The 23,681-nt window shown below is 44.3% G+C and overlaps 1 protein-coding gene across 7 annotated transcripts in view; it reads left to right on the forward strand.

The window, feature by feature from the left end:
• Positions 1-23,681, forward strand: part of TBC1D14 (TBC1 domain family member 14) — a 767,086-nt gene that overhangs the window by 449,843 nt on the left and 293,562 nt on the right. For all 7 annotated transcript variants that reach the window (XM_085642453.1, XM_085642450.1, XM_085642454.1 and 4 more), the window contains one exon: positions 5,778-5,896. In XM_085642453.1, the coding sequence (XP_085498579.1) occupies positions 5,778-5,896 (119 nt within the window). The remainder of the gene's footprint in view (positions 1-5,777; positions 5,897-23,681) is intronic.

Consider the following 23,681-nt stretch of genomic DNA (forward strand, 5'->3'; position numbering starts at 1 on the left):
CAGCCGGTAAGAAAAACCTGACACCAAAAGACACCCTTGCACCTGACGCCCCATGGCCTTGGATGGCCCAACCGATGGTGTTTCAGTATCCCTCAACATCCCAATTACCTCTCCAACCGGTGGTCGCATCCAGAAGATCTGTGTTCCCCGAGCCTGCAGTGTTTGTAGCAACCGAAGAATTCCCATTGAAAACGGGGCACTCATCGCCATAACAGCACCCTGCACCCAGTTGCCCCTGTGCCGCTGTGAGTGCACCTTGTGTGCTAAAATGGATCCCCCTTTGCCATCAGCATAAGTCCAGGAGCTTTGCTCCCATAACTTTGTCGCCTGCTCATGGGCAGCCACCAACCAGAGGCCCCCTGCCCCCCCGTTGGATAACATTGGGCCTCAGCACTCTGCACCCTGCTTCCCTAGTGCCGCTAAGGGTGATTTGAGAGTGCATCCTTGACCCTGGGGGAACCCTTGTTCTAACCCCAGAAACCCAACTCCCAAAACAAAGTACTTACTTTGAAACCGATAACTTCATTTCCTCCCATAGGACCGTTTTGACTGTTTTTTTGTAAGAAGTGTGGAGTTGGAAATTCTATGAAAAAGTATACATGTGTTGTGATAACAAATCGCGTTACTTACCTTTATCCAGGAAATGTCCCAGTGTGGCATCTAGGTATACAACGCTGAGTAAGAAAAGTAATCTGTAAAAGTAACTAAAACATTAATCCCAATAGTAACTGTAAAGCAATTGCAATAGTAACTGAAAAGTAATTTTCACTCTTGACTAACCTGTAAACAAAGCAATTGCATTCTACTGTATTTCAACTGTGTTCAACTGCATTATTCTTGCAAAGTATTACTTTACTTATCTGCACCAGGCCTGGCTTGATTCTAGAAATAAAAACTAAATACTATTTATATACAAACAAATTGGTCCGAGTTCAGTCTTTGAGAGTGTGACATTTCTTGCCTGAGTATGTACAATAAATGCTTAACACTACCCTCTGATAAAGCCTTACTGCTCACCCACACTACCAAAATCGAGAGTAAGTTATTATCTACTTTTACCTCTGCCTATCTTTGGGAATCCACTGACCTCTGTGCACACTACACCTTACTTTGGTATAGTATACACAGAACCAGCTTTCTACACCCCCTTCATGCTATCTTTGATTCTCTGCCTCCCTCTGGTGCGCGTCTTAGCCTCAAGGATGCCAGAGGAGCCTTGACTAAATCCACGCCGTAAGCATCAGTCAGACCCTCTGGATCCGATGTCTGATCCGTGTTGGTTCTGGTGCACAGCTCTCCAAGGTTCCTACCTGAGATACCAGTGTCTGATCATCCGGCTGCGACGTCGACTTTGGTGCTGGTCAACGCTACTATATCTCTGTTCTCCGACACCGAGGTGTTGCCAGATCAACATCGGACAGCCTCGGGGTGGTGTCGGCGGAGCGGTTCACCTTGGGCTAACTTCTTCTTCGGAGCCCCCTACTGTTCCTCCTTCAGTAGAGCAGTGTTTTAGTGTAGGTGGAGGGAGATGAAATGGTGTTTCTTCCAACCATATCTGACACTACACAACCTCCTCTGGAGGTTAACTAGGTATCTGTACTGGGTGAGGCTAGTGACCTTGAGTCTCCTCTTCCTCAGGCTTGTTTTCTCCTCCCAGCCTCGCTACTGAGGATAGCTCTACTATTGATGATCTTCTGAGGAGGGTGGCTGTGAATCTGGAGCTGCAGTTTCCTTCTGTGAAGGTGGCCATGACCCCTTAATTGGGGTGCTTCATCAGGGCCAAACGGGATTGAGCCTGTGCTCCCCCTCATTGAAGCCCTATTTGATATTTTGTTGGGCTCTTTCGCTAAACCCATTTCAGGGGCCCCAGTGGACTGGCCTATAGCTCATAGGCACCATCCTGCCCCTGGAGACCCGATCTGCCTCCTCCGCCTACTCCACACAGCTTTGTGTTCAGGCATCTACAGCTTCCCCTGACATCCGCGTCCTTCTTGAAGTCCGTCCAGACAGGCAGTCTAGGGGTCTCGCTATTTCTGGCCAATATATCTTTTCTGCCACCAGTTCTGCTTTGCAGTCACTTAATTCCGCTTGTGTTATAAGTCGGTTTTCTCATGTGTTGTGGGATCCGGTCTCGATCCTTCTCCCCTTGCTCCCGGATGCATCCCAGAACGGTCTTACTCAGTTACTGCATGGTGGCTGACGGGTAGCTAGATTGCTGATTCATTGTGCCATGGATACCACAAATTTGGGCGAACCATGCCTTTTTCAGTGGCATTTTATTGGCCTGCCTGGCTAAGCACCCCTGGTTTTTCGAAGGCTGTTCAGTCTTCCTTGATGACTGTCTTTTGATAGTCAACATATGTTCGTCGCTCACGCCAACTCTGCTTTATGGCGTTTTCGGAACAGTCGAAGTAGAACAGACTCTTAGGCCCTGTTTACTGTACCATCTGCTCCTCTTCTTCCTCCCATACTGAGCTTGTACAGGGTATGGTCTCTTTGATTTCCTTTATATATCAGCCTTTCTGGGGCTGACTTCTTTAAATGTCAATGACAGGTTATGGTCCCAGTTATTTGAGATGCTTATTGTTTTATGGGCCTATTGGTCTTCAGCGCCTGTTGATGCAAGGTGTTCTTTTGCTTTTCTACCCAGGTTCTTGCTGGGGTAGTTTGCTTTTATTGTGTGGATGCACTGTAGCTTTGTTCCCTGTCCTACAGGGTACGTCGGCTATGCATTCCTACCTATGTTTCTGGCACTTTAGTACCCCTTTGGTAGGATGGCGAAAGAGGTTTTTCCTTGCTTCTCCTCCTTCCCCAGTTTTATTGAGTTTATTCTCCTCATTAGCTAGGGGTCTTTTCCTTACACTCTATCTGATACCCTTTCTTTCCTAGCAGACTCAATGGAAGAGGGCATAGTTCTTAGCCTATAGTATACTGTCTGATCCTGTCCTATGCGGTATTCCTTCTTTAGTCTCTTTTAGGCTTTGGCACTCCTTGTGCTAGCTCTCGCTATTCACTGGCAAGAAGAACTCTTATCTGCTCTATTACTCTCAAGGCTCCATGTGGACGTACCTTGTCTATATCTTAGCATGGGTGGAGTACTCTGCCAACTCATTCTCTTCTATGCCACTGCATAGACCATTTTTCCTCTGCTTCGGCCATGTGCAAAGCTGTTGTTGCTTTGCACTTTTGGGAAATACTTTTGTGCTTTGTTGTAAACTTTTCCATGACAATTCTGATACCAACCCCAACATTTAGTTACTGTACTGGTTGTTCTTCAGGTGTTGCCTTCTACCCCTCTTAGGGGTTTATGGCTATTTTTTATCTTGCGTTTCTTCATGAACATGTGTTCCTTTACTACCCTCTCTGGGTTTGGTTCATAAGGGGGTTTGGTGATCATTTCGGAATCATTTTCCTGAGCGTTTCCTTCACTTCTCCTGAGCGCTGATAGGGTTCCAAACCCTGGGGGTTCGTTATCTCTTGAACTAATGTGAATGTAAAGTGACGTAAATCTGAATTGGTTTTGGTACTCTGTGCAGTGTCCTGGAACGCAGTACGTTTTTTCAAAATAACATCCAGTGTTCGATTTTGGTAAGCTATCTCGGTTAGTTGATAGGTGTTGGTGGATCTCCCTTTGTGTATTCAGTTAAGTCTTGCGATCCTTGTCCTTAGATTCTTTAATTTCCACAGACTTTTGGCAAGAACCAGGAAGGAAGCTGCCCTGGCAGAGGGCAAGTCATTACCTGATGAGTTAATTGCCACTGTATATTGTATGATTGCATTGCCACTATATAGAGCCACAGGTAATGTTCGCATTAGGAAGAGCTGGTGCCTTAGTTGGGAGAAGTTAGATGCAGACCGGTGTGACAGAATTTTTACATATCGGGGTAATTGCTCTCAGTGGTGCTTGCCTTCAAGTGTATTTGCACACCACTGTGACTCTTCCGGACCCACTCACCCTAGCAGCTTGAGCATCTCTTCCGTGTTCACACGGTGCAACACCTAACAACTCCTCAACCTGAGAATTGGAATCTGCCGGTTTGAAAGTGGTCGGGCAAGAGTACTGCCACCAGCATCGTAAGTTGTAGACTTCACCCACTCACAGCGACGGCCCGTATAGGGTGTGTTACTGGGGCGGTGACGTGGGGCAGAGGAGGGGCAGGGTGGGGGGTTGCAAAATGTGGCATACGGCCGATTGCAGGTAAGTTACGAAAAAATAAAATAAAACTAATTTCGTTGCGCGCAGCATTGCCAAATGCGATGCAGCGCGCGCAACAAAATTCGTTTTCTTAATTCTCTGCGTGACTTACCTGCAATCGGCCGTATGCCGCATTTTGCAACCCCCCACCCTGCCCCTCCTCTGCCCCACGTCACCGCCCCGGTAACACGCCCTATACGGGCCGTCGCTGCCCACTCAGTCCTGGATGGGGAAGCCCCATGATGGGAGTCATTCTGTGAAGTAGCTGGGCCTGTGGTGCTAGCCTGCAGCTGAGAGCTATAGATGGAAGCAAGCAGAGGGTGTCTGAAGGACCGGGACCTCCCCTCCCCATTTACAGCAGCAGACAGTGCTGACAATCGTGTGAGTAAGTGGCGAGGAGCAATTCGCAGAGGCTGTTGCTTAATTTTAGGCCTACAGTCAAATGCACAGGCTGCTGCTAGTAGCCGAGGTGTGTGTTGGGGGGAGTACTGAGACTACAGTTATAAGGTGTTGAAGGGTCACAGAAGGCAGAGTGTGGCAATACATTGTAGGGAAAGCGACCAGCAGCAGACTGCAAGGGCTACATAGGCATGTCATGAAGGTGCAGACATGATTGTGGATAGCTCTCTAATATGAGGCTGAAAATCTGTTCATGTGAGGTCGAGCTTGTAGAATGCAGAGATTTGTAAGTGCAGTGCACCCCATCTCATTTATTGCCAAAGCACACTCATAAGTTCACAATTATAGGTCCAGAACCTCCACAGTCAACCTTTGTTACGGATTTATTTTTATTTGCAGAGTTTTATATAGCGCTGGCTAGACCCGGAGGTATCTGAGTGCTTTACATGAGGATCAGCGAGTTACATGTTACAAAATTACATCAGTTACAGGTGCCAAGAATAAACATAGGAGAAAAACAGTGATTACGCAATAACAAGAGATATTAACGTATAAGCTGGAAACGGAAGGTAGCCACAGGATCACGGAGGGAGGAGACGGGGAATGGAAGGAATCATAATGAGAAGACGAGGAAAAACAATGTCCGGCTGGGTAGGTGATGGCCGAGGGGGTGAACCAGAGCCAAACTCCTCTATAGCTGCTTATACAGCTCCACCGGGCATCGGCCATGTTGTTCGGTCTCGTGGTGAGAACAACATTCATGGTTTCTTGGTCAGGTCAAGTCAGATGTGCATACATAAAAGCTATTGGGGACCACAACATCTCTCACTACTTATACTGGATGAATGGAAACGAGCTATTGCAGATTCAATACTCTTTTTGGTACATTGAGCTTGTTCACAGTATCTTCCTAATAATCTAACATGCCAATTTGCCATAGAAATCTATAATGTGTCCGTATAATGGTTTCTGATTTATAATTTTACTTATAATTTATTTAAAAATAATTGAGGTGGAAAATCGTAGATTGACTAAATCTAATCTAATTCTTGATTCTGTTTTTGTTGCGTACATTATTTATAGCTGCAATCCGTAAGGTGTCTCTCCAAAGACTGATTTAGTTAGGTTCAGGTATGTAATGTTAATCCAACTTAAGACCAATCTAAGCTCTCTGGTTTCACAGGAATATGAAGAAAGAACTGGGCGAGCTCAGAAGTCCCCACCTCCCAGGCAAAGCGTGAGGAAGAATCTGGACTTTGAGCCTCTTTCTACAACTGCACTTATCTTGGAGGACAGACCTCCGTAAGTCCCATCTTGTTGTCTGTGATTCTAGTGAAAAGTAAATATGAATATAGAATACAAGCTGCCCGTTGTTAATTGTGCATATTCTTAGTTTTTCCCCCAATATACTCTATAATGTGTGCTGGGAATTACAACACGCAGTTGAGCAACTGGGTCTTAAAAAGTTAATTTCCTCTGAACTGTTGGGAATATCCTCTACTAATACACGGGTATTCAGCTTCCCACACCTCACTACACATACCGTGCTCCCTACCATACCATGGGAAATCTACTTCGCCCCAACATATTATTGTCACTCCAGTTCCTGTTCAACACTATTGGTAAGCCGCTTCCAGTCTTAATTTTTTCACTTCCCTAATGTCCCCATTTTCATCAGTTACATCTGACTGTACATCTTGTGGGGGTTATGCAAATCTTGTACACAACTTGCTCGTAAATATTTCTTTATCCCAAGCAAGGTAATTATTCCAAATTGTGCATTTGACAAGTACAAGATGTTGTATGACCAAGTTATTTGCATCAATGCTTGATAAGTAAATAAAAGCTAAATAATAGCTGGAGTTTAACTCAACAATTCGAATGTGTATCTGCTCATAAAATGCTTCATCTAATTCCCTGTCATTATTCAAATGCACACCTAAATAGTACCCTTCAGCTTGTGTGCAAGTAAGCATTTAATGCTTCCCTGTTGTTTTGCAAAATAATACTCTTGTCCAAAGAGATTCTCAAGTTCTTGATTTGCAAAGAGCTCCACCAATACAGTGCTGTACTAATTTCAGCTAACAAAACAATTGGCAGAGATTTGTAAAAAGGTGTGAAATACTCCTGGCTGTTGGTTTTCCTGCCTCTATTTCCATAAACTCAGTTTTGTTTCAACTGCTGCATCACTCACCACAGAAAGAGGCTGAAGCTCAAGCATATAGCTTCTCCACAAGCTAATCATTGTCCTAGTAGCATGCATTTTCGCACATTTTCGGTGACAGCATTGAACCAGCTGAACTGAAACCCAAAGTTTCCAAGTTTGTTCTGTGCCCCACCCAACAATGTAGGACGGACCCAAATGCCCTCTGGTCTTTTTGCATTTCTGCTTGCCACCTGGATACCATATAAGCATGCCTTATAGTCCGACAAGGCAGCCAGTAGCCTTTCGCATAAGACATTATAAATTCCACACATTCTCGGATGTCTTCTGCTAGCAAGCACAACTTGTGCTGTGGCATGGCTAGGCAACTGTTACTTCCACAGCACAGCTCATAACAAATTTAAGAGGTCTTCCTCAATTAACACACGCATCTGAAATCGCATCACAGTAGTTGTTAAATTGCATGCTCAATTCAGAACAAATGATAGTTCCAGCCAACTTTTACTACCCTTACTAATCTGTTAGAAATAATCAAGGGAAATAGTTTGTGATCATAAAGGCTGGTCAGGGACTCGTTACCCTTACTTGGTCTATATTTTTGACCCCAGCCCTTTTAAACATTTGAATGGCTGCTGCCTTATATTAAAGGCCACTGGACTTAATCACCCAAGGAGGACCAAATTATGATATAGTGCTGACTAAATTATGCATGAAGAAACTGCTAACATGTTTTGCATGCTTTTGCAGTGTTACTTTGCTATTTTGTCGTTTTAAACCCCATTAATAAAAAATGGGTTTCAATGCTTTGCAAAATACAAATGGTTATGAAAGAAAAGTATACATGTTAACCAGATCATGTTAAAACGTTATTCCCTACAAATAATGAATTTGCTTTGCATGGAAGAACTGACACACTTTTCTATCAACACGGTCCAATGTAACTCACAAAGTAAATAGTTTGTGTGAAATGTACAGTGTTGTACTTGTGTGGTAAATAATTTAATTACCGGGACTTAATTTGGTACAGAAACATAATAAAACAGCTCAGTAAATAAGAGGCAGAATCCGTGGTATTAGAGGTTCGGAATGGGCTTTATTCCAATGATCGATTATAATCGGTTGCTCCAAGTTCCGTCACCACGAAGGTTCAGGAAGTGAAGTACATACATTATTGACAAGAAATGACTTTTATAGAACATACATTACAATGAAGCGAATGTGGTAGGCGTAACAATTGATAAGGAAAATGACGATTCATATGCGTAACCGAAAATGGGCGTAATGAGGAGTAAAACGGAACATAATTGGTTATGATGTCATATATAGGTGGATCTATAAGATTATACTTGGCATAGATGCGTGCGCAGCAGCATGACGTATGATTGACGTGCAACTAGGGGGTGAAGGGGACTTGACATTTAGCTCTACATGTGGAGACAAGAAGTCTGGAGGGTCAAGTCAACCTAATCCCAAATCATATCTAACATCCTATGTTTAAAGAACTATGTTATCCACAAAGGGAGGACTCTTGGACAAAATCTATTCTATACTGACTGTGTGTGCGTGCACAAGCGTCTAAGTGTCTATATGAGATGCAAGGGGCAGAAACCTTCCATGGTAACAGGGCTATGAATTTCTTGCATGAGGACAGAGAGGCCGGGCCCTTTGCTCGGTAGCTGAAGGAAATGTTTACCTAAACTACTAGACAGGAATGCATCGGCTGAGGAGCGAAGCAGATAACTCGAAGGTGAAATACGGTTTTTGGCAGGCAGGCAAACCGGCCGAGGCAGGCACCGTTAGCCGCACAGGGAGTAGGACAAAGTTCATGGATACAGATGCGAGCTCAAACTGAAGCTGTCAGAGGCAGAGAGCAGAGAAAAGCTTGATGGCAGAATCGGGCCTACTCGCCTGAACTGCAAAATGGAGTAACTGAGCCATATAAAGTCGGTGGCCTTTCGTACTTAGGAATTGAATATCCAGCCCATTCATGGCGGATCTGACAGAGGACATGTTGACGGTGGACGCACATGTGTTTGCGTCTTCAGAACTAGAACTGGAGGGAACATACATGTATTTGTGATTCATACATGGAACCGTTGGGGTCCAAGATAGGGGACATAACTGATCAGAAAAATCCATATTTCCACATTCCCTCCTTGTCCCCTACTTGCCCGTTAAGAGATATCAATCTTCATCAATCCATTGATCTGTTCATATAGCATCATTTGTTCTTCTTTCTTCTTCCGTGATGAATGAAATCCTGGTGGTGGAATACACGATGTGGCACACAGACCACAGATCGCTGGTCCACATTGTAGACATAGACAGCAACTGAATAGTATGAGAAGGCCAATACCTAAGAAAGACAGGACCTTCCATCCAAAGGTAGATAATACACTCCAAAACCAACCGGACCAAGTCCAGGTGCCTGGGTTCTGGTGTATCTGGCTTACAATCTTATGAAGGCGAGTTATGGCCTTATATACAGATGGCGAATTTTCTGGTATGAAAATGCAACAGCTTGATCCGATGACCCTACAAGCTCCGCCCCTATCAGCCAGGATGACGTCAAGGACAAGACGATTTTGAAGCACAACAATCCGCATAGCAGACTGCTCTTCTGTTAAATTGCCTAAAGCGGAAATAGTTTCATTCACTACTGCTTCAAGGGTTCTAGTTAATCTACGTATCAGCTTACTATTAGTAACAGTACCTATATAGGGAAAGAGACCTTTATTGAAATCTGTGTATTTTTCCCATGCTGTTTCAGTGTAATCGACTATTGGGAGATCTCTCCTTACTCTACTATTTACTAAATGAATATTTCTATGATAATCAGGAGGAGCTAAAAAAACAGGTGGCAAAAGGAATCCAATATAGCAAGTACCATCCCAGTCTAGAGGCAAACGTACATATGCCGTCTGACCACATATGAAATAGGAATGGCGGGAAGCTCTAAATGTGGACTTGCCTTGATCACTAAACTCTACTACAGTCGTGCATTTACTATGGCCCATATGTATGGAACCATTTTTCTTTACACATAGTTCACCCTTTACTGGAAATATTGACATAGCGGGCAAAATTGGAGTAGCTTCGGATTCGACATTTAGGATCATAAGATTAAGCGTGAAATTACCTAATCCATACACTTCATTTTCTAGATCAGTTCCTGTTCTCTGGGGAAGTCCCTCCTTGTTGGGGTAGCAGACCTTAAGCAAAATTAAGTTCAAATTTCCCCATGCCCAGTTATCTTGATAAACTGCAGAATTCGAATCTAGAGAATTAATTAAACTAAACCATGCTCCACAGGAGCCGTTGTGTGTGAACGGGTATGGAAAGAGAGGTAGAATTCCTTTATAATTCTGATAGGGAGGGAGTCGGCCACATATCCAACAATTTGTAGCATTGCTAACCTGATGGGAATGATGTAACATACTAATAAAAGTGTTATTGCGCAGCGCAAATCTATAAGACAACTCAAGCGGAGGTAATTCACTAAAAGAATGTTCAGCAGTAACATTGTAAACATGTCTAGAAATAGGATAATATATGTGCAACAATATACTTGCAGTAATTATTAAAAAACTCAAGAAAAACAAAATTAATAACGTCATTATGCAATGGCTACGCAGTGATTTACAGTACGCCTGTCGTTTCAACATTTTTCGCGATTTTTCATGATTCAGGTCTAAGGGATACATGTCGGCGACAGATTCAACCGCTTCACCTTGGAGAGGACTTAAACAATCAAATCGTCCGACGGTTTAGGCCTGAGTTTCAATTTATAAAGTTCCTGACTGTTGGCCTCAGCCAAAGGTAGTTTTGAGTCAATGGGTGAAGACACACGAGGTGTGCTATTCACATCCGAAGGAAGTCCATGAAATTTCTTGATATGACTTGAATGCACCCATCCTTTTCTGCCTTCGATCTTCACGGCTGTCCTTGTGGTGAGCAGGACCAATTTGGGTGACTTCCACCTGGGCTCCAGCTGAGTCTTTCGGTCGAAATTCCTTACAAGAACGAGGTCCCCCGGAACTACGTCAAGGGGTTTCACCTCAGTGTTGTCGGGAAAGGCTGCAGCTACCTGTGAACGACAAGATTGTAGTGCAGACATCAAGGAAGCCAAGTAATCTGTCAGCATATTACAGTCAATATCAGTTATTTTTCGTGGCATAGGCGTCCCCCACATATTTGGTGGTCTGCCGAAGATCACTTCATACGGGGATAGCCCTGTTCGAGAGTGTGCTACCATTCTCGTGTAAAAGAGTGCAACTGGTAGTGCTACTACCCAGTCGACACCTTTCTCCCTGCATATTTTGGACAATCTAATTTTCAGGGTCTGATTATGTCTTTCTACGAGACCTGCTGCCTCAGGGTGTCGGACACCGTGGAATTTCCACTGATAACCTAACAAAAGTGAAACATGTTTCATTAGTTCGGATGAGAACGGCTGGCCGTTATCTGAGTGAACAACACGTGGTAAACCGTATCGTGGGAAGAATTCTCGAACCAACTGTTTGGCAGTAGTCGGGGCAGTGTAATCTGAAACCGGGTATGCCTCCGTCCAACGGGAAAGAGCACAAACAACTACGAGAACGTATTTGAATCCTCGACATCGTTCCATCTGAATATAATCCATCTGGAGGACTTCAAAAGGGTGATCAGGAGGATGAAATCCACCCTGTTCTACGGGAACGCTTTTTCCTGGGTTGAACTGGCAACAAATCATACAGGTACGGACCTTTTGTTTGGCTGCTGCTCGTAAATGTTTATTGAACCAAATGTGTTGAATGCTATCTAGCATAGCTTTTTCTCCTAGATGTGCTGGACTATGTATAGTGTTAATTATAACTTGGACCATTGAATCAGGAAGGAACCATACAGACTTTTCCTTCATCATCCATCCTTGATCCGTTTGGGTCCCTCCTAATTCGGTCCATTTCTTTATTTCATCTGGTGTAGCATGTGTCTGGATGTCAATTACGTCAAAAGTAGGATCTTTAACTGTCATACAATATGTCAGCGTCGGGACTATTGTCTTTGTCATGTCGGATGTTTGTGTTTGAGCAGTCTGTTTAGCTGTTCTGTCGGCTAGATCATTGCCTTGGGAAATGATATCAGTGACTTTCGTATGAGCTTTACATTTCATAATTGATATTGCAGTGGGTAGATGTATCGCATCTAATAAGGCATGAATGAGGGGTCCGTGCTGAATGTGGGCACCGTGGGAAGTTAAATAACCTCTCTCTCGCCACAGCACGCCGAAGTCATGTACAACTCCGAATGCATAACGTGAATCAGTGTATATGTTGACTTTTTTATTTGTGGCTTGAATACAGGCTTGTGTCAGAGCGATGAGCTCTGCGGCTTGAGCTGACAAAGTATTTATACGATTTGTTTCAATGACTTCAGTATCTGTTGTGACTGCGTAAGCAGCCACTAACTCTCCTGTATTTGTTCTCATACATGAACCATCTACATACAATGTCAGGTCTGGATCTGACAATGGGACATCAGTTAAGTCTTGTCTGGGCTTCGTCGTTATAGTAATAACTTCAATACAGTCATGGGCTAGTGGGTCTGTTTCGATTACTGGCAAAAGTGTGGCAGGATTCAATGTGTTACAGCGTCTGATTTCTATATGTGGCTGGAACAATGTAAGTTCGTACCCTGTAAGTCGCGCTATAGTCAAGTGTTGTGTTTGCGTTCTATTTACAAGAACCTCTACTGCGTGTGGTACTTGAACTGTCAATGGATGTCCTAACACTATGGCATCGCTTTGTCTGATTGCTAAAGCTGTTGCTGCCACTGATTTCAGGCATGCAGGCAAAGCCTGAGCTACGGGATCTAATGTACTAGAGAAATAAGCACATGGTTTGTGTGATCCTGCTTGTTCCTGAGTGAGTACTGACAAGGCAGTACCTTCGCGTTCTGTAACAAAGAGTGTAAACTGTTTACTGTAACATGGTGTTGCTAAAACAGGTGCTTGACATAAAGCTTTCTTTAGGCTTTCAAAAGCTTGTGTATGTTCCTGAGTCCAAGGGAGAACAGTCGATGTGGCTGCCTCCTGTGTTGTCAACTGAATGAGTGGTTTTGCTAGAAATGCATACTGAGGGATCCACTGCCTACAATATGAAGTGAGGCCTATAAAAGCCCGCACCTCCTTTTGTGTCTTGGGTATTGGCATGTTGGCAATTAACTGGATGCGATCTGGTGTAAGCTGCCTTCCCTCCTTGGACAGCGAGTGTCCAAGATAAACAACTCGCTGGACACAGAATTGCAGCTTAGAAGGGGACACCTTGTGACCCTTTTCAGCTAGAAATTGTAAAACTGTCAGTGATGCTTTTTCACATTCCGGTTCGCTTCTCGCGGTGATCAGCAGATCATCGACATATTGAAGCAGAGCAGTGTTAACTGGCATGTGGATACTGTCGAGTTCTCGTTTCAGTGCTTGGCTATAGATGCTGGGGCTTTCTGTAAATCCTTGAGGTGCGCGTGAGAATTTAAAGCTACGACCATTTAAACTAAATCCGAACAAATATTGGCTTTCCGGATCTATTGGGACGCTGAAAAAGGCATTCTTGAGATCAATTACAGTAAAGAATGTTGCTTCGGAATCAATGGCTGTCAATAATGACGAGATATCAGGGACCACAGGGAATTGTGGCACAATACACTTGTTTAATTCGCGCAGATCAATAACCAATCGATATACTGGCGGGGCCTTTGGATCTGTTCGTTTAAGAATCGGAATTATTGGTGAATTACATACATTGGAGTCTGTTTCCACAACTACTCCTTGGGCAATGAGCTCGTCAATGATTTGCAGCAAAGCCACTACAGCATCTGGTGGTAACTTGTATTGTCGCATTCGTGGTAGTACCACTCCTGCCTTTAATGTGACTCGATATGGTGTAATATTCATGCAACCAACATCAGTAGGGCCTTGTGCCCATAGATGTGTAGGTAAAGTCTGCAGTCGGGGATCCATGTCTCTAGATACATAGTGACCTTTAAAATCACGTAAAAACAATCTTACTCCTTCCGGAGAACAACATATTATAGCTCCTAGAGCTTTCAGTGTTTTTATTCCTAACAGATTTTCTGGACATGATTTAGTAAGCAATAAATCGGTAGTTCGGGTCAAAGGTCCGATCGTAAGTGGAAGAGGTTGTGACACTTCATTAACAATAGGTTTTCCTGAAAAACCAAGGGAAATATTCTGAGAGCCTGAGAGGGGTGCCCCTGGAACTTCTCTACGTTTTATGGTTGTTCGACTTGCCCCTGTATCGAGTAAAAATTTTCTATCTTGGCCTAATAATTCACTATGTACATAAGGTCCTTCTTGATCTACAGGGATCTCGATAAGGGGTAAGTCAACTTCCCTCTCTAGGCTGGTTCATGCGTATCGTTGGTAATCAGGATAGTCGTACTGTGCGGTCTGGTACAGCTGTCGTGTCGTGGTTTGTGTGGCAGCAACAGGCAGCGCTGGTGCAGCCGGCACAAACTGTACAGACTGTGGTGGAGCTGGCATGGACTGTACATGCTGCGGGGCTCCTTGTTCATTCTGATCCTGTCTAGGTGGCCGTGGTCTTTCTTTTGTATTACCTATGGCGATATTATGTTTCAAAACTGGACAATCGTGTACGTAATGACCTGGCTTTTTACAATAATTGCATGTCCCTTTTACAGGTCCTGCTGAATCACCGGAATGTGTCATACCCTTTTTATGTCCTTCAGCTGGAACTGTCTGAGAAACTAGCATTTTCATTTTCGTGTCTTTCATGCGTCTGTGTTCATGTTCTTGTTCCTCTCTAATTCTATTGTGATGGTACTGTAACATTTGTAACATTTGTGATGGAGTGTTACCTTGCCAGGTACTCTCGAATTTTAATACTCTATTCTTTACTTGGGGCAGGGCATTTTCTACTAATTTTGTTACAAACAGATGCGGGTATGATTCGCTACTTGCTTTTATGCCACTATTTATACCAAAACATTTTTCAAATCGGGCATAGTAATCACTAGTGTCTTCATCTTGCTTCTGTTTACAGGCTGAAATTGTACCCCAATCTTCCTTTTTCGTAGTTAATAAACGTGGCAGTACCTGTACTAATAAACCTGGTAGTGCTTTAGTTTTATCCCCAAGTCCTGCTCCTGCAGTTCGGGCTTCTAATACTGATCATTCTATCTTTTGGTCTCCTACCTCCCACTCTTTTTCCCTGAGTTTCTCATAAATGCCAGCAGGCATTAATACCTTTAATATTGTCATAATGTCGGGATAGGTATACTCTCCCATGAGTAACATGTCTTTAATTTCTCGGTGAAAACCCGCTGGATCTTTGTCATGACTGGGTACCACTTTCTTCATTTCTAACAATTCTATTTTTGATATGGGCGTGTATACAAATACGCGTTTAAACTCATTGTCCTCGCCCTTTATTGGGTGTACTTCTCGTAAAGGATTCTGTCTGTCCATGTAATACGTGGTTCTTTCCTTAATGGGTAGTGAAACATGTTCTGAACATACAAAAAGAATGTACTGCTTTCTTGATTCTAGTATTTCTTTAATTAATTTAGTACCTGAACCTCTCCATCTATTCATGAGTAATTCAGTCAATATATCAGGTAAGGGACCAGGGTCCGAATGCTGACTCTGATATAGTATAAGGAGTTGTTGAATCATATAAATCCCAGCTAAACGCTGTTCATCTGGGGTGAGATTCAAAAATGTGCGTGCTACTGTATCATCACTATATTTTCCGGGACTGTCAACCCAATGGACAGCTGACCTGGCTAATTCTTGTTCATCCATAGAATCGAGAAAATGATAACCCCTTCGTTCTCGGAGTAATTTGTCAGCTGCTTGGAACGAATGCTCGTTAGACCTTATATGGACTATGGGTGTTGGGAAACTCCTGTTATTATCTGGACACATCGGACGTATCGGGTCAATAAGACATCTATTACTATTACAAGATCTTCCTCTACCTACATAGGCTATGGTGTCTGACTGTCCGGTGGGCAGTCCTGATCCTTCTTCCTCGCTTTGTTCGAACTGGTCTACCGCTAATCTTTCTTCGTGTAGGCGTTCGATTTCTTTTCGGATCTTTCGGCACATGGCTATTATACAATTCTGCTTATCATGTCTTCCTTCTGATATATTCTGACTCCATCTGGTAAGAATTTGCATTGCTTCCGGGTCTACCCCTGGTCGGTCTTGATTTCTGATCACACAATTTATGAGGAAACGTAACAGTTCCCCCTGTATCTCCACTTTCTGATATTCCATAGCTCTGTTAATACATTCAGAATCTCGCCCTGTTTGAACAAAATGGTATATATTATCTAGATGCGCAGTCATTCCTGGTAGCTTCCCTAAATACACCGCGGCTCGTCTGATACGTAATGATGCCAGGGTCATTTCGTCCTCTTTGCCGGGCACAGGGTCATATCTACAATCTACAAGAAGTTCCTTAAGCGTGCGGGCATTTGAGTTTGGGTGTACGTGAATGTGCTGACTCTTGAAAAGTAAGTTTATTTATTCTGGGTGGCGTAGAAAAAATGTTGCTAGTACCTCCCGTAGCCCCATCTGGGGTGTCGGGCGTGAAAGGATTCGTTGAACGCGATACAGCAACTATAGGTGTGGACACAGCTATAGAAGTATCTGCAGGGACAGATGTAGAAACAGATGTGCTTGCCGGAACTCGTTGCTGTAGAGATACGGGTACTGGATCTTGGCGTTGAACCTCCCTGGCAGGCGGTCTAGGTGAGGCGGAATTAGCATACTCGGGAGCTGCGTCATCTAAATATGAGGAAAGAAAAACATCTTCTGCGGTTCTAGGATGCCCCTTAGGATGTACCTTTATTGGAAATAATGGAGTTGGCAAGTCTTTCGGTATCTCTGGAGTAGCCTTAGGTAATCCTTCGGCCAGAAGGGGATACATACCATTCATAAGGGCATTTCTTTGTCTGTCTACTTGTTCTGATTTCACTCGGATACCTTCCTCAATTAATAGTTTTTCTCGAACTTTATTTGAACTCTCTTTATTCTTCTCTTCCTGTCGGAGTGCTTTTTCTGTACGTCTATGAGATTCTTTACGCCATAACTCAACGGTATCTTTCTGTGACTGTCTGACTTTCCTTTTCCATAACTCTTCCTCGACTTTCATGATGCACTCTGCATCCCAGGTCCCCGCTGCGGGCCACCTCTGACTTTCTGGTAATTCCTTGGTGTAGTCTACCCATAAATCAAGAAATAATATAGCGTCTAAGCCATGTTTATGATACATGAAGTACCCTGGAGTGTCCCTAGGAGGAATAGGAACGGCTTCTTCGAGTACCCCTTTTCTTGTTGTGATCTGTCTTAATTTTGAAAAGAGCGGCATATTGAGAACTGATCTGATACTTGATTTAAAACAAACTTAATACAGTAAGCACGATAATGAACAGTCATTCACACCACAATATGTAGAACGTACTTAAAACATTTAACATTTTAACATTTACCTGAACAATCAATAATGATGACGACCTAAGGAAAACTTAAATCACTAAACATAATACTCGACATTAACTGAATTATATACTTGATATACTGCTAAACAGTACAGATACACTGCTGAAACAGTGCAGACCGGATTTGTGTACCCAAACCCGTCTTGACCGGCACAACCTATGTGCACGTCAGAAAGCCTCCCCAGTAATGGTACTCACCGGGTAGCTCGGAAACGGAAGGCCTCGGAAACTGAACTGAACTTGAACCGGACTGGACTCGACTCGAACACTGCGGAGACTGGACTCGACTTGGGACTTCGGAAACTGGTGGGCCTCTGTATACCTCGGATCTTGCTCTCTCAGCTAGGCTCTGGTCGGGATACTTCGCACTTCTCACCGCCTCGTCTGGGTGTTGATCGCAGCCTCAGTCGCCCCCGCTTGACCGGAGGGAGATACAGGAAATCCTGCTGGTACGCGTTATTGTCCGTCCAGCTGTGGCAGGAGACCGGGCCTGCAACTCACCGCCGGCGCGTGAGATGAGAAAGTGTCCCTGTTCGGGCGCCATTCATGTGGTAAATAATTTAATTACCGGGACTTAATTTGGTACAGAAACATAATAAAACAGCTCAGTAAATAAGAGGCAGAATCCGTGGTATTAGAGGTTCGGAATGGGCTTTATTCCAATGATCGATTATAATCGGTTGCTCCAAGTTCCGTCACCACGATGGTTCAGGAAGTGAAGTACATACATTATTGACAAGAAATGACTTTTATAGAACATACATTACAATGAAGCGAATGTGGTAGGCGTAACAATTGATAAGGAAAATGACGATTCATATGCGTAACCGAAAATGGGCGTAATGAGGAGTAAAACGGAACATAATTGGTTATGATGTCATATATAGGTGGATCTATAAGATTATACTTGGCATAGATGCGTGCGCAGCAGCATGACGTATGATTGACGTGCAACTAGGGGGTGAAGGGGACTTGACATTTAGCTCTACATGTGGAGACAAGAAGTCTGGAGGGTCAAGTCAACCTAATCCCAAATCATATCTAACATCCTATGTTTAAAGAACTATGTTATCCACAAAGGGAGGACTCTTGGACAAAATCTATTCTATACTGACTGTGTGTGCGTGCACAAGCGTCTAAGTGTCTAAGTGTCTATATGAGATGCAAGGGGCAGAAACCTTCCATGGTAACAGGGCTATGAATTTCTTGCATGAGGACAGAGAGGCCGGGCCCTTTGCTCGGTAGCTGAAGGAAATGTTTACCTAAACTACTAGACAGGAATGCATCGGCTGAGGAGCGAAGCAGATAACTCGAAGGTGAAATACGGTTTTTGGCAGGCAGGCAAACCGGCCGAGGCAGGCACCGTTAGCCGCACAGGGAGTAGGACAAAGTTCATGGATACAGATGCGAGCTCAAACTGAAGCTGTCAGAGGCAGAGAGCAGAGAAAAGCTTGATGGCAGAATCGGGCCTACTCGCCTGAACTGCAAAATGGAGTAACTGAGCCATATAAAGTCGGTGGCCTTTCGTACTTAGGAATTGAATATCCAGCCCATTCATGGCGGATCTGACAGAGGACATGTTGACGGTGGACGCACATGTGTTTGCGTCTTCAGAACTAGAACTGGAGGGAACATACATGTATTTGTGATTCATACATGGAACCGTTGGGGTCCAAAATAGGGGACATAACTGATCAGAAAAATCCATATTTCCACACTTGGCCGAACACAAGATTGAATGTAGACTCATAGTAAAAATTAAAGCGCTGCCTCTTCGTTCTCTGTATCCGAGTTACGTTTTAAAGCTGTTATTTGGTTTGTGTTTACTCTGTCCACACTGTGGGTTTTTAGAAGTAGTACATTATTCTCACCAGAAGTCACTGAAAGTCAAGAAATAGGTCCTTAAAAATTAAGTAAACCGTACTTGGAGAACCTCAGCAGGGGCGGCTCTAGGCTCATAGTGGCCCTGTGCAGGGAGCGCAGGTAGGGGGCCCCGGAAGAGGGGGTCCGGGCGGGGCGGAGCTCAGGAAGGTGTTTTAATAAAACGTCCAGAAAAGGCGTTAGATGACCAGTAACATGGTAACAGAAAAACGACGTTTACTTTTTGAGTGCTCATCACTTGGATACTTTGTTTTAGAATCTGGGTCTCTGGAGGGACCCCTTTCAACAAGAAAAACACGTTGCGCGTCCGTAAGAGAGTTCGGCCACAAAGTAGGATCCCTCCAATCACATAAATCATATTCAGAACAAGGGTCTGTAACATGGTCTTGCTCTTTGGCTTCCTTTTCAATACCAGCATCATCCGTCTGTAAACTCTGAACCTCCTTCAGAATGCCAGATGTTGATGGACCGATGAATGATGTTTCCGTTTCTCTGTCTGAGGATCTTTTGTAATAATCCTCATCATGAGTTGGTAATTGCTGCATGTTTGTATCAATTTCAGAGTCACCTTGTTAATTTTCATTGGCTGCTCATGAGTATCATTCTGCTCATGGATATCATCATTGTTTTGTTCTTCTTTATGGTCGTCAGCGCCTGTTTTGCCGAGTGCATCAGCATTGCTCTGGCCAGAGGATTCTCCATCTTTAGGATTCCCTTGGGAGATAAAGTTCAGGATTGCTCCTTCCTGTGATGCTACGAAAGCCTGCTGAGCCACCTCTCTTTTGTTTCGAATAACCAGATTTGTGTACTCGAATTCTCTTCATTTTGCTTGCAATGCAGCGGGCGAGGCTAGCAGTGGGTAGGGAAAAAAAGAAGACAATCAACAGTGGCGGCTGCTGAAAGATTTTGATGTGTCATTTTTATTTTCTTGCAAAAACAACAGTTGATGGAAAGAATGCAGAACAATGTCATACATTCACCCCAGTACAGAGATCTGGGCCTAAATCCATCGTTTTTTTGCTCACCACACCACCCCAGTTCAGACATGGCCATATGCAAATCAGCCTTGACCCTGTGCCTCATGGGAACAGTCCAGCCCGAACTGCCAAGCCATGTCTTCCCTGCACTACACAATGAAGGACCAGCATACCTTAATGAACGAGTGAATTTCCACCAACCTACCAGGAAAATATGTTCCAGAACCATCTCCCTAGCAGCCACCCAATGCAGTCGCTGATAAAACAGTGGAGGCCGCTACTTCTCCCACCTGGCAGTGAAGACCTGAAAACCCTCCCCCTGCACCTCAGAGCCTCACCATCGCTCCAGCAGTTCAGGAAGGACCACAAGACCTCGCTGTTCAACCAACAAGCAGCATGATCCAGCAGCATGAATCCCACACCGCCTCGAGACCCTTATGTGTGAAGCAGCTGAGCTTTACAAACCCTGACTGATTGATAGTAATCACCCTTCCCACTACATGTATGACACATTATGAGGACTAGCCACATATGGAAGGTTTATTTGAAGAGTGTTATAAAACTATAGGGTAGATCATGTGACTTGGCATACAAGGTCTGTTTTCTCAGTCCACTGAGAACAGTAGAGCCTAGAGAATAGTTCATGATCTATTTGGGAAGTGACCTTAGCGGGAAGAGAGTAACCTACCTTGAAATCATGGCACACAGAGACCAGTCTCAGTACGTCACTAACTGATCCTGAAGACAGCCTACAGGTAACCAAAGACTCGTCCACTTTACCACATTGTCAAAAGACAAAATACAACATATTTAATTAAGGTTTCTTGTATAGTGCCATATTCCAGCAACCAGTTCTGCTCGCTTTCAGAGCACCTATTAAACAAGGATTCATTACAGTGAGTCCTAAGGCTATGAAAAGGCACCAGAGGTTCACTGAAGCAAAATTAATGTGCAAGGAACATCCAGTCAGGAGACTACTTTAAAGCAGACGTACGAACCACTAGGACAGCGTACCAACGACCCCATGGGCCGTGGCGTAAGCAAGGAAAATGGCCCTTTTGGCTGCTGCTCAGGAAGTAAAATATAGCAATTATCAGGGTTCAATGGGCCCCTGAGGGTTTTGGGTCTCAGTACCACTGTACTTGCTGAACCAATGGTAACTATGCCCCTAGTATGGACAGAGAAGGCTGCTTCATCAATTGCAAACTGAGGACTAGTTGAACTAGTTTTCTCTGCTAGTCACATGACAAGCACTGGAATGTAATTAAAGAAATGATCAAGAAGCCAGTCTCCTACCTAGGTCTCTGCAAAAGGGCATTAGATTGAGTTAACATGGGTAGGCACTGCCATCCTATTCCAGGCGTCCATCCATAGGTGCTTGCATTTCATGTCTGCCTCAACACCATATAAACAGACATAACCAAATGCCAAGTACTTTCGAACACTCTGTTTTAAAAGATTTGTGCAGGCAGATCCACTCATTAGATCACAAGTATCAGCTTCATACTCTGTTTTCATGATTGTTGATAAGTAATTGTAATCATTTTAATGAATCCTTAACATTACGTCTAACACCTTGTACCCTGCTCTCCTCTTCCCCCCAATACGACCGTGCCTCCCAAGTTACACCTCCAAAAGTCACCATGCCTCCCCTCAGCCACAAGTAAACACCGCCCCTGCACTCCTGACTCACTCTTCCCTCAACATACAGCGCCGATCTGTACCACTCCCTACCCCTGGCGCACGGTGACCACCTCTCCGACCCGCGCCCTCTCAGAGATGAATCGTGAGAGAGCGGCTCTCTCTCACGATTCATCATGCCCTCCCTTCCCATGACCACCAGAATACCTCCAGCTCGCCACTTCACATGGCTTACCTCCACCCAGACCCAAAGCACACACCATCTACAATAACATCCTCACCCAACCTTCCCCACGCCCCCGGCTCCTCACCCCCACGGGCTGGGATACATTCCTACGCCTGATCTGCCCTCCTCCCCAGGGCTCCCCACACCCTCGTCCAATGGCTCACCTTCCCTCGGGTTCACTCTGCAGTGGCACACGCTGACCTCCTCACTCCCCCTCCCCATGCCCTGACCCTCGGGCTGCTCACCTCGCAGCTGGCACCAAAGGTTGCACACTGGCATGCTATCCTCTGCAAGGCGGCCTTTCTTGCCCAGGGTCTCTAGGCGCGCCGGTGCATGGCCTCGGCCGGTCTCGGTGCTGCTCGCTGTATGCCGGGCACGGGTGCTGCCACCCCTCCTGCCGCCAGTGATGCGTGGTGCTTCTGTAACCCCTTCGCAGCAGGACTCGCGGGCACTGCGCATGCGCGCGTATGCGAGCCTCCGGAGGTGCCAGATCTGGACTATTAAAACAAGCTCGATTCTCCTGGAAAAAAAGTTCTAAACAAGCACAAGACCTACCAGAAGAGCTCGAAACAAGGCCGACCCCACACAAAGACGAGACTGGGTTAGAAAGGAAAAGAGTATAAGAACAACCATTCAGCGTGCATCACATTGGATTTAGCACGCCTCAGTCGTTCATGCGCCAAATCCCTGCCAGGGGCCACCACGAATATGTATTGTATCCGATTCCTCGTGGTGGCCCCTGGGGTTTGGTGGCCCTGTGCAGGTGCACAGCTTGCACATGCCTAAGGCCGCCCCTGACCTCAGTAAAGAACTGTTTTATGTACTATGAATTTAAATGGATAATAAAGCAAATATTTTCATGACAAATGAGACCATATTTCCACTCTAAATTAGATTTAAAAATGTTTGTATGTTTTTTCATGCTGCTGATAAAAGCCCTTCCCCAGTTCATCAGTCGGGGATAATAGTTATCCTTTGCAAAGTGTTCAAATGTACAAATTAAACACCAGGTGGTGGAATGTGTCACAGTTGCAGTATGTCCATAACTAAGCAGCCTCATAATCTCATAAATCTAGTGGCCTTCCTTATAACACGACTAAACACTGGTTAACGAGCATCCTCCCAGGTTATTCTGTTGTATTAAATTCCACCCTATTCTACTCTTTTCTTCACTCAGGCTCTGACTGATTTCGAAAGCTATATTAAAAAAAAAAGTCCCTAAGTTCTTAAAAAAAAAGACTAAATGTAACAGACATTGCCAAATATAATTATTTGGGAAGCTTAACCATCTTAATATCAATCTGTTCTGTATTTTGAAATAATCATATCTTTTCAGCACCTTTTAGTCCATGTGATTGAGTGTGGCTCTGCTGCTCTAATCTTATTAGATCTCTCTACTGTGTTTGATATGGTGTCTAAACTCTCCTCATGTACACAGGATATTGGCATTCATGGCAATGTCCTCAGCTGGATTGCATCTTATCTCACCAGTAGGCGACCGACTGCACACCTTCCCCTCTTTTTGCTCAGAGTGCAGAGATCTGAAGCATGGAGACCCTCATGAATCCTTTAGTCACACCCTATTTGTATTTGTGTGTCCCATCTTGCCAAACTCATTTTCTTATTTGGTTTCCCCATCAGTATATGTCTGAGATCATCTCATGGATGGAAGTTAAT

Source organism: Triturus cristatus, chromosome 2_2, assembly GCF_964204655.1.
Source record: "Triturus cristatus chromosome 2_2, aTriCri1.1, whole genome shotgun sequence".
NCBI classification, from domain to species: domain Eukaryota; kingdom Metazoa; phylum Chordata; class Amphibia; order Caudata; family Salamandridae; genus Triturus; species Triturus cristatus.